Source organism: Pongo abelii, chromosome 12 (genome assembly GCF_028885655.2).
Source record: "Pongo abelii isolate AG06213 chromosome 12, NHGRI_mPonAbe1-v2.0_pri, whole genome shotgun sequence".
In the NCBI taxonomy this organism is placed as follows: Eukaryota; Metazoa; Chordata; class Mammalia; order Primates; family Hominidae; genus Pongo; species Pongo abelii.
In genome coordinates this window covers 108,806,969-108,826,941 of record NC_071997.2, presented here as the reverse complement: position 1 = coordinate 108,826,941, position 19,973 = coordinate 108,806,969, and the positions used below count along the sequence as shown (strand labels likewise).

At 42.3% G+C, this 19,973-nt stretch overlaps 1 protein-coding gene across 9 annotated transcripts in view; it reads left to right on the top strand.

The window, feature by feature from the left end:
* The window catches only part of UBXN2A (UBX domain protein 2A), a 77,902-nt gene that overhangs the window by 45,481 nt on the left and 12,448 nt on the right, over positions 1 to 19,973 (top strand). For all 9 annotated transcript variants that reach the window (XM_024241906.3, NM_001132085.1, XM_054545814.2 and 6 more), the window contains 3 exon segments: positions 4,415 to 4,521; positions 10,432 to 10,569; positions 12,211 to 12,369. In XM_024241906.3, the coding sequence (XP_024097674.2) occupies positions 4,415 to 4,521; positions 10,432 to 10,569; positions 12,211 to 12,369 (404 nt within the window).

The following is a 19,973-nucleotide window of genomic DNA, read 5'->3' as shown; positions in this document are numbered from 1 at the left end:
TGCCTGTAATCCCAGCACTTTGGGAGGCTGAGGCGGGTGGATCACGAGGTCAGGAGTTCAAGATCAGCCTGATCAACATGGTAAAACCCTGTGTCTACTAAAAATACAAAAATTAGCCAGGCATGGTGGTGCGCACCTGTAATCCCAGCTACTCAGGAGGCCGAGGCAGGAGAATCGCGTGAACCTGGGAGGCGGAGGTTGCAGTGAGCTGAGATTGCGCCACTGCACTCCAGCCTGGGCGACAGAGCTAGACTTGGTCTCAAAATAAATGAATTAATTAATTAATTAATTTTGTATCTCAAACCTTGAATACACATCTTATTATTCTGTGTGACAAAATGTGAAGTATACATAAAGTATTTCTACAATATACAGAAGTGTCTCAAGGAAAGGTGCAGTTATTTGAGATCAACAAACTGTCTGCTTTTTCATGGCATATTGTTTCTGCAAGAAAGAATGGTTTACTTACAGACTATGGATATTCCAACTCGCTCTGTCGCCCAGGCTGGAGTGCAATGGCGCGATCTCAGCCCACTGCAAGCTCTGCCTCCCAGGTTCAAGCCATTCTCCTGCCTCAGCCTCCCTAGTAGCTGGGATTACAGGTGCGCACCACCATGCCTGGCTAATTTTTTGTATTTTTAGTAGAGACGGGGTTTTCACCACGTTGGTCAGGCTGGTCTCAAACTCCTGACCTTGTGATCTGCCCACCTCAGCCTCCCAAAGTTCTGGGATTACAGGCGTGAGCCACCGCACCTGGCCTGGTAGATATTTTCTTTTTTTCTTTTTTTTTTTTCTCTGAGACAGAGTCTTGCTCTGTCGCCCAGGCTGGAGTGCAGTGGTGCGATCTCTGCTCACTGCAAGCTCCACCTCCCAGGTTCACGCCATTCTCCTGCCTCAGCCTCCCAAGTAGCTCGGACTACAAGTGTCCGCCACCACACCTGGCTAATTTTTTGTATTTTTAGTAGAGACAGGGTTTCACAGTGTTAGCCAGGATGCTTTCAATCTTCTGACCTCGTGATCTGCCCGCCTCAGCCTCCCAAAGAGTGCTTGAATTACAGGTGTGAGCCGCCGTGTCCAGCCTTTTTTTTTTTTTTTTTGAGATGGAGTCTTGCTCTGTCACCCAGGCTGGAGTGCAGTTTCACAATCAGCTCACTGCAACCTCTGCCTCCTGGATTCAAGCCATTCTCCTGCCTCAGCCTCCCCAGTAGCTGGGATTACAGGCATGCACCACCACGCCTAGCTAATTTTTGTATTTTAGTAGAGACGGGGTTTCACCATGTTGGACAGGCTGGTCTCAAACTCCTGACCTGGTGATCCACCTGCCTCAGCCTCCCAAAGTACTGGGATTACAGGCGTGAGCCACCGTGCCTGGCCCTGCCTGGTAGATATTTTCTAATAATGAATGAAGTGAGCCTGGCACTTCAAGGAAAACAACTTATAGTAGCTGTTGAAAATGATAAATTTTTTTTTTTTTTTTTTGAGACAGAGTCTCGCTCTGTCGCCCAGGCTGGAGCGCAGTGGTGCGATCTCGGCTCACTGCAAGTTCCGCCTCCCAGGTTCATGCCATTCTCCTGCTTCAGCCTCCCGAGTAGTTGGGACTACAGGCGACCATCACCACGCCTGGCTAATTTTTTTTTGTATTTTTAGTGGATATGGGGTTTCACCGTGTTAGTCAGGATGGTCTTGATCTCCTGACCTCGTGATCCGCCCCACTCAGCCTCCCAAAGTGCTGGGATTACAGACTTGAGCCACCGTGCCCGGCCAAAAAATCATAAATTTTTATTTAACCGATTTTTTTTTTTTTTTTTTTGAGACAGACTCTCGCTCTGTCGCCCAGGCTGGAGAGCAGTGGTGTGATATCGGCTCACTGCAAGCTCCACCTCCTGGGTTCACACCATTCTCCTGCCTCAGCCTCCTGAGTAGCTGGGACTACAGGCACCCGCCACCACGCCTGGCTAATTTTTTTGTATTTTTAGTAGAGACAGGGTTTCACCATGTTAGCCAGAATGGTCTCGATCTCTTGACCTCATGATCCTCCCGCCTCGGCCTCCCAAAGTGCTGGAATTACAGACCGAGCCACTGCGCCTGGCCTTAACCAACTTTTTAAGTGAAAATAAGACTTTTAGAAAATTGCCACTATAGGCTGGGCTTGGTGGCTTACACCTGTAATCCCATCGCTTTGGGAGGCCGAGGTGGGTGAATCACTTGAGGCCAGGAGTTCAAGACCAGCCTGGCTAACGTGGTGAAACTCTTTCTCTACTAAAAAATACAAAAATTAGCTGAGCTTGGTGATGCACGCCTGTAATCTCAGCTACTCAGGAAGTTAAGGCATGAGAATCGCTTGAACCAGGGAGGTGGAGGTTGCAGTGAACCAAGATCGTGCCACTGCACTCTAGCCTGGGTAACACAGCAAGACTGTCTCAAAAAAAAAAAGAAAAGAAAAGAAAAAGAAAGCAACCATACCTTGACAACTTCTCAAAACTTAAGGAATTTCCTAATGAGATTAGTGTCATTTTGATAAATATAAATTTTTTTATATAATTAAATGTGTCAGCAGTTGGAAGATCTGCATAATCAAGAAAACCAGTATTTTCCAAATGAGCAATATATGATGTTACACAGTGATGCATGAGTAAAAGAGCCAAAGAATCACATATACTAAAAGACTTTAACGTAACAAGTATATGAAAAGATGGTTGGTAAGTTTCAGATTCCACATTCAGATTCTCAACTAACTTTTGAGCTACTACTACTACTTATTAAATTTTGAAGAAGTGTCAAAGAAGATTATCCTGGGAAGGCTATTAAAATACTTCTTTTTCTAACTGCATAACTGTATGAGGTTTGGTTTTTAAAAAAAACATTTCAATCAAAATAACATGTCAAAGCAGACTGAGAGCGGTACCAATTATGAGACCCCAGCTGATTTTTTGACATGAGACATTTTAAAAAGTATTTGTGAAAAATCCTTTCACTCTGATTTGTTTTTTAAATTAAAACTTAATCTATTAGTTGTGAAAGGCTTATGTTGAAAAATAGCAGCCTTATTACTCCTTGACCCTAGCATCTACTTTCTTTTTTCTTTTTTTGTTTTTTTAAGATGGCGTTTCACTCCTGTTGCCCAGGCTGGAGTGCAGTGGTGCGATCTCGTCTCCCCACAGCTTCCGCCTCCTGGGTTCAAGCAATTCTCCTACCTCAGCCTGGGATTACAGGCATGCACCACCATGCCTAGCTAATTTGTATTTTTAGTAGAGACGGGGTTTCTCCATGTTGGTCAGGCTGGTCTTGAACTCCTGACCTCACATGATCCACCTGTCTTGGCCTCCCAAAGTGCTGGGATTACAGGCGTGAGCCACCGCATCTGGCCGCATCTACTTTCCAGAGGCAACAACTTACAACTCTTAGATATTTCTACTGACATGAGCTTTCTGTTTCTGATAATATGCTAATAGTGATAGTTCTTGATTTTTCAGATTTTTGAATTATGTATTCACTTTGTATTATAGATAATAAGGATTTAGCTCTTTTTCTACCTTCCCCCTCTCCCCAAATCACCTCTTCCCATTCTTCTAACATAGTTGTGTCACAGTTGGGGCTTAAATCAATTGTTATTTATATCTGTAAAAGTGTAAATACTGTACAGCATAAGCGGGAGCTACCGTGCCTGGCCCACCAGTTAAAATTTTTCTAAGGGAAGATTGTGGCGAAACCCTCCTTCCTTCAGTGGATTGGTTGTCCACTAGGGGAGCTCTACTGCTCTTGCTCTGGAATCTATGATCCTGAGTATTCTCCTCTCTCCTGATTACTCAATTCTATGCATCGCCCAACATCGCCTCCCCCTTATATTTTAATGTTTATGAAGCCAATTGTATTAGTCCATTTTTATGCTGCTGATAAAGACATACCCGAGATTGGGAAGAAAGGAAGTTTAATTTGACTTACAGTTCCACATGGCTGGGGAGGTCTCATAATCATGGCACCAGCAGTAGAAAATGAGCAAGAAGCAAAAGTGGAAACTCCTGATAAACCCACCAGATCTCATGAGACTTATTCACTATCACAAGAATTGCATGGGAAACACGGGCCCCCATGATTCAATTACCTCCCCCTTGGTCCCTCCCACAACACACGGGAATTCTGGGAGATAAATTCAACTTGAGATTTTGGTGGGGACACAGCCAAACCATATCAATGATTTTAATTTTTTGTAGAAACTGGGTCTCGCTATGTTGCTAGGGCTGGTCTTCAACTCCTAGGCTCAAGCAGTCCTCCTGTCTTGGCCTCCTGAAGTGCTGGGATTACAGGAGTGAACCACCCCACCCAGCATGAATAGTGATAGAAGAAATTTTCAATGGACTTTCAGTCCTACTACATTTTATTAACATGATGCATTTTGTTTCCTACTGTTTTGCAGGTAGATGTAAATATAAAATTATGGAAAAACGGATTCACCGTCAATGACGATTTCAGAAGTTATTCCGATGGTGCCAGTCAGCAGTTTTTGAACTCCATCAAAAAGGGGTGAGTAGCCAGGTGTGGTAGCTCAAGCCTGTAATCCCAAAACTTTGGCAGGCTGTGGCGAGAGGATTGCCTGAGCTCAGGAGTTCAAGGCCAGCCGGGGAACATAGCCAGACCTCATCTCTACTTAAAAAAAAAATTACCAGCCAGCCCAGCTACTCAGGATTGCTTGCACTTGGGAGACTGAGGCTACAGTGAGCCATGCTTGCACCACTGCACTTCAGCCTGGGCAACAGCACGAGGCCCTGTCTCCAAAAAAAAAAAAAAAAAAGGGGGGGTCAGCGGGGTGGGGGCGTGCGTGGTGGCTCATGCCTGTGATCCCAGCACTTTGGGAGGCTGACGCGGGCAGATCACCTGAGGTTGGGAGTTCGAGACCAGCCTGACCAACATGGAGAAACCCGTCTCTACTAAAAATACAAAATTAGCCAAGTGTGGTGGCGCATGCCTGTAATCCCAGCTACTTGGGAGTCTGAGGAGGAGAATCGCTTGAACCCAAGAGGCAGAGGTTGCGGTGGGCCAAGATTGCACCATTGCACTCCAGCCTGGACAACAAGAGCAAAACTCCATCTCAAAACCAAAGCAAAACAAAACAAAAAAAAAACGAGGTGGAGTGAGTAATCTTTGTAATCGGAAGGTATTTTAGGCATTTTTTTGGTGAAAGAATCCATTTTAATGTTCACACACTCCCTACACATTCACAGATACACTTTTTCTTTTGTACATTCACATTTTTATAAGATGAATTTTCTTAAGAGATCCACAACTACAATTTTTTTTTTTTCTGAGATGGAGTCTCGCTCTTTTGATCAGGCTGGAATACGGTGACATGATCTCAGCACACTGCAGCCTCTGCCTACTGGGGTCAAGTGATTCTTGTGCCTCACCCTCCTGAGTAGCTGAGATTACGGGTGCACGCCACCATGCCCATCTAATTTTTGTATTTTTTAATAACAGTTTCACCATGTTGGCCAGGCTAGTCTAGAACTCCTGACCTCAAGTGATCTGCCCGCCTCTGCCTCCCAAATTGCTGAGATTACAGGCGTGAGGCACCACATGTGGCCAACATATATAATTTTGAAGAAAGTTTAGGAACTTGAGTTCTGATCAACGCAAATCTTACTTAATTTACTTTACTAAGTATTTTCTAATACCTCATTTTCTTTATTATTTAATATTTATGTTTAAATGTTTAAATATCTTTAAAGTCTTTAAAATGGTCATGGTAGAAGTCTCTCTGACCCTACTCTGGCTTGGGAGGCTGCCCGATTCATGAATAAAAATTTTAAAAGAATCTGCCGGGCGCGGTGGCTCATGCCTGTAATCCCAGCACTTTGGGAGGCCGAGGCGTGCGGATCACGAGGTCAGGAGATCAAGACCATCCTAGCTAACCCGGTGAAACCCCGTCTCTACTAAAAATACAAAAAAATTAGCCAGGTGTGGTGGCGGGCACCTGTAGTCCCAGCTACTTGGGAGGCTGAGGCAGGAGAATGGCTTGAACCTGGGAGGCGGAGCTTGCAGTGAGCCAAGATCACGCCACTGCACTCCAGCCTGGGCAACAGAGCAAGACTCCGTCTCAAAAAAAAAAAAAAAAAATTTTTTTTTCTTTAAAAAAAGAAAAAAATTTGTAGCTGGGCACGGGGGCTCACGCCTGTAATCCCAGCACTTTGGGAGGCTGAGGCAGGTGGATCACGAGGTCAGGAGTTCAAGACCAGCCTGGCCAACATAGTGAAACCCCGTCTCTACTAAAAATACAAAAATTAGCCGTGCATGGTGGCACGTGCCTGTTAGTCCCAGCTAGTCGGGAGGCTGAGGCAGGAGAATTGCTTGAACCCAGGAGGCAGAGGCTGTGGTGAGCCAAGATCACAGCACTGCACCCCAACCTGGGCAACAGAGCCAGATTCCATCTCAAAAAAAAAAAATTGCAATGTTTACTATATATTTATGAATCTAAGTATTATACATGCTTGGTCTAGAAAATTTTTTTAAGTATTAAGAACTCAAAAATCAGCCAGGCATGGTGGCTCATGCCTGTAATCCCAGCACTTTGGGTAGCCAAGGTGGGTGGATCACCTGAGGTCAGGAGTTTAAGACCATCCTGGCCAACATGGGAAAACCCCATCTCTACTAAAAAATACAAAAATTAGCCGGGCATGGTAGCGGGCACCTGTAATCCCAGATGCTTAGAAGGCTGAGGCAGGGAGAATTGCTTGAACACAGGAGGCAGAGGTTGCAGTGAGCCGAGATCATGCCACTGCACTCCAGCCTGGGCGACAGAGCGAGACTCTGTCTCAAAAAAAAAAAAGAACTTAAAAATCACTTATAATTTAACCACTCTGAAGTAACTGCTGTTAACATTTTTGTTGAATTTCATTCTATCATTTTCTGTCCATAGATGCATATATACTACTTGTACATTTATTTTTAAAACAATTTTAAATTCATCATTATAAAATATTTGAATATATCTGAGTATTATTTTATCACAACAGTGCCCCATAATTTTTATATATACTTAATTGTTCTTGGCAACATAGAGTTTTTTGTTTTTATGTTTTTTGAGGCTGGAGTGCAGTGGCATGATCATAGCTCATTGCAGCTTCAAACTCCCCATCTCAAGTGGTCCTCCTACCTCCGCCTCCCAAATAGCTGGAACTATAGGTGTATGTCACCATGCCCAGCTAATTTTTTTTAATTTTTAGTAAAGATGAGGTCTAGCTGTGTTACCCAGGCTGGTCTCAAACTCCTGATCTCAAGCAATCCTCCTGCCTCGATCTGCCAAATTGCAGGGATTACCAGCGTGAGCCACCACGCCCAGCCAAGTATTTTAAATTTTACCACTATGAAAAATATTTTTGACTATTTTGTTTTTATGTTAAAAAAAAAACCCAGCTTTGTTTAGATATAATTAACCTACCATAAACTTCATCCCTTTGAAGTATATAGTTAAGTATTTTTAATATGTCTACAGAGTTTTACAATCATCAACACAATCTAATTTCAGAATATCATTATCACTCCCAAAAGCTGAATATATTGCTGAAAGAAAAAAAAATCAGATACTAGAAGTCACTCTCCATTTTCCCCTGCAGCCCTAACATAACCACGAATCCACTTTCTGTCCATCTCTATGGATTTCTGTCACTATGTATTTACCTGTTCTACTCATTTTCACATTTTGGGCTATTATGAATAATGCTACTATGAACATTTATATACAAGTTTTTGTGTGGTCATATGTTTTCATTTCTCTCAGGTATAAATCTAGGAGTGGAGTTGTTAACTCTTATATTAACTGTATGAAGAACTGCCCAAATGTATTCCAAAGTGACAGTACAATTTAACATTCCTACCAGCCATGTATGAGGCTTCCAGTTTTTCCACATCCTAACACATGTTAGCTTCTGTTTTTTTAAATTATAGCCATTTTAGTGGTTGTGAAGGGGTCATTCTGGTTTTGATTTACATTTCTCTAATGACCAGTGATGTTGAGTGTCTTTTCATGTGCTTATTGGCCATTTGTACATCTTCTTTGGAAAAATGCCTGTTCAAATCCTCTGTCCAGTTTTTTTATTTGTTTGTTTGTTTTTGTTTGTTTTGTTTTTCTTTCTTTTTTTTGTTTTTTAGACAGAGTCTCGCTCTGTTGGCGAGGCTGGAGTATAGTGGCATGATCTCGGCTCACTGTAACCTTCGCTTCCCATGTTCAAGTGATTCTCCTGCCTCAGCCTCCCAAGTAGCTGGAATTACAGGCATGTACCACCACACCCGGCTAATTTTTTTTTTTTAGTAGAGACAGGGTTTTACCACACTCGCCAGGCTGGTCTTGAACTCCTGATCTCACGTGATCCACCCGCCTCGGCCTTTCACAGTGCTAGGATTACAGGCATGAGCCACCGTGCTCAGCCTGTTTATATTTTCAGATGGGTTATTTGCCTTTTTTTTTAAGTTGTAAGAATTCTTCATTTCTTCTGAATACAAATTCCTTATCAGATACATGATTTGCGAATATTTTCTCTCATTCTTTGAGTGCCTTTTAACTCAAACAGAAAAAATAAAACAGTTACCTAGAATTGCTATATGTATACAGTGGTATTTATTCACTAAAATATTTTTTAAACTTTCTTATTGAAGTATGGCTTATATACACAAAAGTACAGGCCAGGTATGCCAGGTGCAGTGGTTAATGCCTGTAATCTCAGCACTTTCGGAGGCCAAGGCAGGAGGATCATTTGAGCCCAGGAATTAAACCAGCCCTGGCAACATAGCAAGAACCCGTCTCTACAAAAAAAAAAAAAAAAAAAAAACATAAAAAAATCACCCGTGGTGGCACACGCCTATAGTCCTGGCTACTTGAGAAGCTAAGATGGGAGAATTGCTTGAGCCCAAGAGGTCGCAGCTGCAGTGAGCCATGTTGGTGCCACTGGACTCCAGCCTGGGCAACAGAGTGAGCTCCTATCTAAAAAAAAAAAAAATAGAAAAGTGCAGAAATCATAAGTATATATTAAATGAATTTGTATTATTTCTGTTATCAGAATAAATCAACTACTTTATTAGAATTTGTTAAAATTTGTCCTTTGGCCGGGCGTGGTGGCTCACACCTGTAATCCCAACACTTTGGGAGGCTGAGGTGGGCAGATCACTTGAGCCTAGGAGTTCAGGACCAGCCTGGGCAACATGGTGAAACCCCATCTTTACAAAAAATACAAAAATTAGCCAGGCATGGTGGCCTATAGTCCCAGCTACTCAGGAGTCTGAGGCAGGAGGATCGCTTCAGCCCAGGAGGTCAAGGCTGCAGGGAGCCATGATTGCACCACTGCACTCCAGCCTGGGCAACAGAATGAGACCCTGTCCCAAAAACAAGAAACTCAAATTATTTAGTTAACAGAGATATCCAGTCTTTTGGCTTCCCTGGGCCACATTGGAAGAAGAAGAATGGTCTTGGGGCACACATAAAATACTAAAATACACTAATACTGATGATAGCTGATAAGCTTAAAAAAAATTGCAAAAAAGTCTCATAAATCTCATAATGTTTTAAGAAAGTTTTCTAGGTGCGGTGGCTCACACCTGTAATCCCAGCACTTTGGGAGGCTGAGGCGGGCGGATCACAAGGTCAGGAGATCGAGACCATCCTGGTTAACACGATGAAACCCCGTCTCTACTAAAAATACAAAAAAAAAATTAGTCGGGCGTGGTGGCAGGTGCCTGTAGTCCCAGCTACTCCGGAGGCTGAGGCAGGAGAGTGGCGTGAACCCAGGAGGCGGAGCTTGCAGTGGGCCGAGATTGTGCCACTGCACTCCAGCCTGGGCGACAGAGCAAGACTCCGTCTCAAAAAAAAAAAAAAAAAAAAAAGTTAGTTTACAAATTTTTGTTGGGCTGCATTCAAAGCCGTCCTAGGCCACAGATTGGACAAGCCTGGTGTAGTATATAGTCATCAAGTATTTCATGACTTTAGTACTATTCTAGGTACTGCTATAAAACTCATGCTGGTTGGGGGAAGTGGTTCACGCCTATAATCCCAGCACTTTGGGAGGCTGAGGGAGGAAGATTGCTTGAGCCCAGGAGTTCAAGACCAGCCTGGACAAGACCCTGTCTCTACAGAAAATTTTAAAAATATATGCTTTCACAATAAAAAATAATAATAATTAAAACTCATGCTGTTCATGAGCTTATGGTCTTAAAAATTATATTCTTGTGGGTTTTTGGTATTGTTCATATTATTTAACTACATTGTTTTGAATACATTTAGTTATTTCATTGTATAGAATATTATATATATTATTATTTCATTGTATAGAATATTATATATATTATTTCTGTATATTTCTACGTATTCATTTTTTGTATGTACAGAATGTTTTTCAGAGAAATAAAATACATCGGGAGCTTTATCATTTTATTTCTTTGTTTTCCAAGGGAATTACCTTCAGAATTACAGGGAATTTTTGATAAAGAAGAGGTGGACGTTAAAGTTGAAGACAAGAAAAATGAAATATGTTTGTCTACGAAGCCTGTGTTCCAGCCCTTTTCAGGACAGGGTCACAGACTAGGAAGGTAAGTATGCCTATTGTCTTGTTTTCCATAGATCAAGGCTTAACTAATATTCTGTCTATCATTATTTTACCTGTGTAGACCACATGAATGGAGCTTATCATTTCTCCCATTGGAAATCAGATTTTTTTTAATGTTAATTTTTATGAGGACACCTAAGTCATAGTTACCTAAGTGTATATTAACAATGCCTGGCCAGGCATAGTGGCTCATGCCTGTAATCCCAGCACTTTGGGAGGCCAAGGTGGGCGGATCACCTGAGATCGGGAGTTCGAGACCAGCCTGACCAACATGGAGAAACCCTGTCTCTACTAAAAATACAAAAAATTAGCCAGGCGTGGTGGCATGTGTCTGTAATCCCAGCTCCTCGGGAGGCTGAGGCAGGAGAATTGCTTGAACCTGGGAGGCAGAGGTTGCGGTGAGTCAAGATCACGCCATTGTTCTCCAGTTTGGGTAACAAGAGTGAAACTCTGTCTCAAAAAAGAAAAAAATGCCGGCAATACAGTAAAAAATCATGCAGGCTTTTTTGTTTTTCTTTTTTTCAAATCAAAAGGGCTTGGCTTATTAAGGACGGAATTCAATAGTTAAGTCCTTTTGTGTCCCTTGCACTCACCACTATAGAGTACATGTACTAGCTTTTGAATATTATTGTTCTCTTTTTTTTGAGACAGAGCCTCGCTCTGTTGCCCAAGCTGGAGTGCAGTGGCATGATCTTGGCTCACTGCAACTTCCACCTCCCTAGTTCAAGCAATCCTCCTGCCTCAGCCCCTCTAGTAGCTGGGATTACAGGCATACACCACCATGCCCAGCCAATTTTTGTATTTTTAGTAGAGACAGGGTTTCGCCATGTTGGCCAGGCTGGTCTTGAACTCCTGACCTCAGGTGATCCACCCACCTCGGCCTCGCAAAGTGCTGGGATTATAGGTGTGAGCCACCGCACCCAGCCTATTGTTCTCTTTTATGGTTACCACTGCCTGCAACATTTTGTTCTATGATCTATGTATGAATTTTGAGGTAATAAAAATGAAAATCATTGTCAGTATCAAAGCCTTAAATTATTTTCAAGTTTTACAGTTTCCATCCTATCTAACAGAATATGCAGAGAGATTAGATAGATATGAGAGCTCTTTGATTTTTATAAATTCTCATATTTTAAATTATCAAGATTGGTAAGGTGCATACATATTCATCCACACATACAAATATATCTGGACGCATCCTTCAGAATGATGAGGAAGTACTTTATTTAGTTTCTTTTTCATTATAACCTAAGGACTAAGCTCAATAAAGAACTTATAATTTCTTTTAGAAATTTAACCTGGGCAGTAGGTAAAGGTAAAGTCCATAGATCTATGAACCTTCTTTAAAATTATCCATTCTGTAAAGCACTACTCAAATAATACCAGTAATAATATATGTAGCTTACAAATTACTTGGATATGTATAATTTCATCAGATTCTTAGAACCATCATATATTGTGGACATAAATAATATATCTTTCTGTTATTACTGAAGAAACAGATATGACTTACAAAAATCTTCCTTAAAGTTATACTTGCTATAATATTTTTATAGTAATTATTTAATGATAAAGTTTTATTGAATGGAAAAAACATCTAACTTTGTTGTCTGGATTGCCTTAGTGCCACACCAAAAATTGTTTCTAAAACAAAGAATATTGAAGTTGAAAATAAAAATAATTTGTCTGCTGTTCCACTGAACAACTTGGAACCCGTTACTAATATACAGATCTGGTTGGCGAATGGAAAAAGGATTGTCCAGAAATTTAACATTTCTCATAGGTGAGTCTTCAATTTCAGTATTTGATTTTTTTTTACCAAGTTTAAATTTCATTTTTTCTTTTCAGTTCAGTCAACAGTTTATTTTTTAGAGATAAAATCTTTCTTTGTTGCCCAGGCCAGAGTGCAATGGCACAGTCATAGCTCACTGCAGTCTTGAAGTCCTGGATTCAAGCAATCCTCCTACCTCAGCCTCCTGAGTTGTAGAACTACAGCCACATGCCACTATGCCCAGCTAACTTTTTTTTTTTAATTTTTATTTATTGCCAGCTAATTTTAAAAATTGTTTTGTAGAAAGGGGGTCTCACTGTGTTGCCCAGACTGGTCTCAAACTCCTGGACTGAATTCATCTTCCTGCCTTAGCCTGCCAAAGTGCTGGGATTACAGGCATGAGCCATCACATCCTGCCAAGCATTTTATTTATATATTTATTTTTTGAATCGGAGTCTCACCCTGTTGCCCAGGCTGGAGTGTAGTGGCGCGATCTCAGCTCACTGCAACCTCTGCCTCCCAGCGTCAAGCGATTCTCCTGCCTCAGCGTCCAATGTAGCTGGGATTACAGGTTTGCACCACCAAGCCAGGCTAATTTTTGTATTTTTAGTAGAGACGGGGTTTCACCAGGAGTTTGGCCAGGGTGGTCTCAAACTTCTGACCTCAAGTGATCTGCCCGCTTTGGCCTCCCAAAGTGCTAGGATTACAGGAGTGAGCCACCTCGCCCAGCCTGGCCAAGCATTTTAATAAATAGTTCTCTAAACGTAATTATGTCTAGACCATTTTCTTTTTTTGAGGCAAGGTCTCAGTCTGTCACCCAGGCTGGAGTAGAGTGGCGTGAGCCACCATGCCCAGCTGATAATGGGTATTTTTAAACATTGAATGAGGTAGGCCAGGTGCAATGGCCCATGCCTGTAATCCCAGCACTTTGAGGGGCCAAGGCAGGAGGATCACTTGAGCTCAGGAGTTCAAGATCAGCCTGGGCCATATAGTGAGACCTCATCTCTACAAAAAAAATTTTTTAAATTAGCTGAACATGGTGGTGCACATCCGTAGTCCCAGCTACTTGGGAGGAGAATTGCTTGAGCCCAGAAGGTAGAGACTGCAGTGAGCCAAATTGCACCATTACACTGCAAGCCTGGGTGACATTGAGACCCTGTCTCAAAAAATAATAATAATAATAACAATAACAGTAATGAAGTTGGCCGGGCACGGTGGCTCACACCTGTAATCCCTGCACTTTGGGAGGCCGAGGCGGGTGGATCACGAGGTCAGGAGATCGAGACCAGCCTGGCTAACACGATGAAACCCCGTCTCTACTAAAAATACAAAAAAAATTAGCCGGGCGTGGTGGCGGGCGCCTGTAGTCCCAGCTACTCTGGAGGCTGAGGCAGGAGAATGGCGTGAACCCGGGAGGCGGAGCTTGCAGTGAGCCGAGATCGCGCCACTGCACTCCAGCCTGGGCGACTGAGCAAGACTCCATCTCAAAAAAAATAATAATAATAATAATAGTAATAATAATGAAGTATTTTCAGTCTGTTTTAGGATTTTCATTCTCATCATTTGATTCATTTTTCTGTTTAACTAGATGCATAATTATGAAAGAATTATTTTTAACGTTTTAAATTAGTCATTAGCATTATATGCATATCCTTCTGTCAATTATAGTGAAAGAATGAAAATACAGAAAAACATTAAAAGAAATTGAAGTTAATATGAATTCCACCACTCAGAGATAATCAATATTATCAGTTTGATGCATTTTTCCAGTCTTTTATCTCTTCCTGAAACCTTTTTTTTTTTTGAGATGGGGTCTTCTGCCACTCAGGCTGGAGTGCAGTGGCACGATCTCAGCTCACTGCAACCTTCATCCCCCGGGTTCAAGCGATTCTCCTGCCTCAGCCTCCTGAGTAGCTGGGATTATAGGCACGTGCCACCATGCCTGGCTAATTTTTGTATTTTTAGTAGAGATGGGGTTTTGCCATGTTGCCCAGGCTGGTCTCAAACTGCTGACCTCAGGTGATCCACCCACCTCGGCCTCCCAAAGTGCTGGGATTACAAGCGTGAGCCACTGTGCCCAGCCTTCTTAAAAGCTTTTTTTTGGCTGGGTGTCATGGCTCATTCTTGTAGTCCCAGCAATTTGTGAGGCTGGGGGCTATTCAGGAGGCTGAGGTGGGAGAATCACCTGAGCCCAGGAGGTTGAGGCTGTAATGAGCCATGATCTCACCACTGTACCCCAGCCTGGGTGACAGAGCAAGACCCTGTCTCAAAAGGAAAAAAAAAAAAGTTTGTTTTGTTTTAATTAAAAATAGAAACATGCCACATATAGCATATGTAATTTTTCCTTTAAAAAAAAAAATTTTTTTTTCAGGAAATGTGTTACAGATAAATAACAAATATAGGGAGAGAGTTAAAAGAATAAGAATAAAATACATACGTACCACCTACCTCAAAACATAGATTCTTATCAGCATACCTTATGTGTCTTTCTGTGATCATGTCTCTTCTTCTGTGGAAAAGGTAAATAACCACTGTCCTAAATTTGTGTTGATAATTTGCTGCTTTTATTTATAGCTTTACCTAGTATATACGTATTCCTAAAATAGACTAAATTGTTTTGCTTATTTCCAAATAATTACTCCGAATTTCAAACCAGCAAAAACTTACCGAAAAGGGGCCTGGCACGGTGGCTCACGCCTGTAATCCCAGCACTTTCGGAGGCTGAGGTGGGCAGATTACGAGGTCAGGAGATGGAGACCATCCTGGCAAGCACGGTGAAACCCCATCTCTACTAAAAACACAAAAAATTAGCCGGGCGTGGTGGCAAGCGCCTGTAGTCCCAGCTACTCGCGAGGCTGAGGCAGGAGAATGGCGTGAACCTGGGAGGTGGAGCTTGCATTGAGCCGAGATCGCATCACTGCACTCCAGCCTGGGGGACAGAACGAGACTCCATCTCAAAAAAAAAAAAAAAACAAAAAAAACTTACAGAAAATGTTCGAGAACAATATAAAGAACTTTTCTTGGCCAGGTGCAGTGGCTCACGCCTGTAATCCCAGCATTTTAGGAGACTGAGGCAGGCAGATCACAAGGTCAGGAGTTTGAGACCAGCCTGACCAAAATGGTAAAACCCCGTCTCTACTAAAAATACAAAAATTAGCCAGCCATGGTGGCATATGTCTGTAATCTCAGCTACTCAGGAGGCTGAGGCAGGAGAATCGCTTGAACCTGGGAGGCAGAGGTTGTAGTAGGCTGAGATCATGCCACTGCACTCCAGCCAGGGTGACAGAGTGAGGCTCCATCTCAAAAAGAAAAAAAAGAAAGAAAAAACTTTTCTCCCTAAGCATTCAAGAGTTAGTGTCAGTCTGATGACCCATCACTTGAAATACTTAGGTATAGATTATCTATAAACACGGAACTTCTCCCACATAACCACAATACAGCCATTTAAATCAGGAAACTGAACCTTAATACGCTTGTATCGACTAATAGACCCTAATTCAAGGTTTTCCATTTTATCTAATACCTTCCTTTATAGCAAAAGGCCATTCAGAATTACACATTGCACTTAGTTGTCATATCTCAGTTTGAAATAGTTCCTTGTCTTCCTTTGATTTTTATAACCTTGACTTTTTAAAATATTACAAGCCAATTTATTTTGTTTGATGCTTCCTCATGATTATATTTAGGTCACTAATTTTGGCAGGGGTGTGAGAACTAATGCTTTGTACCTCTCATTGTATTCCAACAGGTGGCATCATTTACATTTGTCCCACTATGATGATGTTAAATTTGAGACTCGATTAAAGTGGTGTCTACCAGAGTCCTTTACTGTAAAGTTACTCATTTTCCCTTTGTAATTAATCTGTATTTTGTGGGAAGGACTTTGAAATAGGATACTTATGTTGCTCACAAGACCTCAGATTGATTGATTGATTGATTTATATCTATACCTACTCATAGTTTGCTATTTTATTCAATAGTTTATGAACTCTTACCATCATTATTTATTTTGATATGCTCACATTGTCTCAGGTACAGTTTGTGAGATGTCCTTTAAACTGATTCCTGTGTTATTTTGAAATGCTCCCATAGTTCTTGAACATTTCCTTGTTTTCAGCACAAATTTTTTTTTCAAGTTCATTCTATGCTTTTCCAGGAATCCCTAGTTCTTTTTAGTGGACAGCGGTATTGACAATCCAGGATCTGGGTACTAGATATGCTTATTGCTTATCAGGATACCACTGCTTCCAGGCCCTCTGTGTGAAAAGAATTGTTTGTGTGCACACGCACACACACACACGCCGAAAAGAAAACTATTTCAAAAATTGAAGAGGGGATACTTCCAGACTCATTCTATGAGGCCAGCATTACCCTGATACCAAAATCAACACAGACACACACAAAAAACCTATACATACACATACGTGTGTGTGTGTGTGTGTATGTATATATATGCACTTAAGTTTATATCTGTATTTATTCCTTTTTTTTTTTTTTTGAGACAGGGTCTCACTCTGTCTCCCACGCTGGAGTGTAGTGGTATAATTACAGATCACTGCAGCCTCCACCTCCCCAGACTCAGGTGATCCTCCTCAGTTTTTATACTTTTAATAGAGAGGGGGTTTCACCCTGTTGCCCAGGCAGGTCTCAAACTCCTGGACTCAAGCGATCCACCTGCCTTGGCCTCCCAAAGTGCTAGGATTACAGGCGTGAACCACCACATCCGGCCTTATTTCTGTATTTTTATATATCAAAAACCATGAGTCCACGTAGATACATCCAATTTCAGTCTGGTAGGGCCAGGCATGGTGGCTCATACCTGTAATCCCAGCACTTTGGGAGGCCAAGGCAGGCAGCTCACTTGAGCCTAGCAGTTCAAAACCAGTCTGGGCAACATGGCGAAACTCTATCTCTACAAAAAACACAAAAAGTAGCCAGATGTGGTGGCACTCACCTGTGTGGTCTCAGATACTCGGGAGGCTGAAGTAGGAGGATCACCTGTACCCTGGGGAGGTTGAGGCTGCAGTAAGCTGTGATTGCACCACTGCACTCCAGCCTGGGCAATAGAACCAGACCTTATCTCAAAAACATATATATAAGGATTGTTCTGATTTTCTCCTTTCCATATTTGTAACTAACTTCTATGGTGCAAGGCCTGGCTCCAGTTATAATTAACACATTTATTTAATCAGTTTTCCTATATGTGACCAATGTCCTTTTTCCACTGCTGCTTCCTACCCCACATGTAAGCCTTCCTCACCCTGCTTGGGCTTTGATTCTCCTGTTGAATTCCAATATGGATTCCCTCCTCTTCCTACTAGGCTCTCTGACACATCATCACCCCAGGGCACCCCTTCATTGGAATGCCCTCTCACACTGCTTGACTTCAGGACTCCATGCCAGTGACCTCCTCCCTTTGGTAGACTGACATTCTGGGCTGCCTCTCAGATGCTCTCCTCACCACTGTCTGGTTCTGACACACTGCAGTGAACTGCTCTTCCATATGAATGCTTTTTTACTCTGCTTGGGACAACCTGCTCTGTTGTGATTTTTACTGGGCAATAGCTGACTGATACAGCCATGTAAACTTGGATTGTTACCAATAAAGGTAGACTGAATAATTATTTCCATATAATGGAAGAAAGTAATCAAAAAATATTTGCAGCTGGGCGTGGTGGCTCAGGCCTGAAATCCCAGCACTTTGGGAGGCCGAGGGGGGCTGATCACTTGAGGTCGGAAGTTCAAGACCAACCTGGCCAACATGGTGAAACCCTGTCTCTACAAAAAATACAAAAATTAGCTGAGTGTGGTGGCCCACTCCTGTAATCCCAGCTACTTGGGAGTCTGAAGCAGGAGAATGGCTTGAACCCAGGAGGTGGAGGTTGCAGTGAGCTGAAATCGCACCACTGCACTCCAGCCTGGGTGACAGAGTGAGATTCCATCTCAAAAAAAAAAGAAAAAAAAAAGGATTTGCTATGGCTGCACACATCAGCATGGATGAGTCCCAAAAACATAATGTAGAGATAAAGCTATAGAACACATACACTATGATTCCATTCATGTCAGGTTTAAAAAAGTAAAACTGTCCTTAAAAGCTACTAAGCCATGACTCTTCTTCTCCTACCCACCAGCTTGGATATTTTCCTCACCCCACTTGGCCTCTGACATCCTACACTAGACAGCTCTTATATGGGCCACCACAATTCCCAGCATTTCTGAAATAGATGCCGCCCGTGTTCTGTCCTACTAATGGCTTGGTGGCTTTTGGACTAAATCATTAAAAAATTGTGTTTTTCTTCCTTTTTTTTCTGCTTATTTTATTAGTTACCAAGAGAGTTGTGCTAAAATATCCAACTATGATTATGGATTTGTCTGTTTCTTATTTACTTCTGTCAATGTTTGCTTTATATATTTTAAAGTTATATAATTAGGTCCAGCAGAGATGAAATTGTGTTTTTCTGATTAACTGACTTTGTTGGGGAGAAAAGATTTTCTTCACCCATTGCCTAGATTCATGGCTGAGACCCCTTTAACAAAAGACAGATTAACAAAAGAAATGCATGTGATTTTATATTTTATTTTATACACACACACACACACACACACACACACACACAAATATATTTTTTTTCTTTTTTGTTTTGTTTTGTTTTTGAGACGGAGTCTCTCTCTGTTGCCTAGGCTGGAGTGCAGTGGTGCAATCTCGGCTTCGGCTCACTGCAACTTCTGCCTCCCAGGTGCAAGCAATTCTCCCTGCCCCAGACTCCTGAGTAACTGGGATCACACGCACCTACCACCACACCTGGCTAATTTTTTTTGTATTTTTAGTAGAGAAAGGGTTTGCCATGTTGGCCAGTCTGGTCTCGAACTGCTGACCTCAGGTGGTCTGCTCACCTTGGCCTCCCAAAGTGCTGGGATTACAGGTGTGAGCCACAGCGCCCAGCCTTTCTTGTTTTTTGTTTGTTTGTTTTGTTTTGTTTTTTTGAGACAGTCTCTGTTGCCTAGGCTGGAGTGCAGTGGCATGATCTTGGCTCATTGAAACCTCTGCCTCCTGGGTTCAAGCAATTCTCGTGCCTCAGCCTCCCAGGTAGCTGGGATTATAGGCACCTGCCACCATGCCTGGCTAATTTTTGGGGTTTTTTGTTTTGTTTTGTTTTTTGAGACGGAGTCTTGCTCTGTTGCCAGGCTGGAGTGCAGTGGCGTGATCTCAGCTCACTGCAACCTCCACCTCCCTGGTTCAAGCGATTCTCCTGCCTCAGCCTCCCGAGTAGCTGGGACTACAGGTGTGTGCCACCATGCCCAGCTAATTTTTGTATTTTTAGTAGAGATGGGGTTTCACCATGTTGGCCAGGCTGGTCTTGATCTCCTGATCTCATGATCCTCCTGCCTCAGCCTCCCAAAGTGCTGGGATTACAGGCATGAGCCACCATGCCCAGCCTAATTCTGGTATTTTTAGTAGAGACAGGGTTTCGCCATGTTGGCCAGGCTGGTCTTGAACTCCTGGCCTAAGTTTGATGAGGAAGTGGATAGTTTGTGGAAAAGTATGATTGGAGGGCAAAAGGGGTATGATCTAATGGTAATAAATTAAGGGGAACTTAGCTTACCCTGTTCGTTCA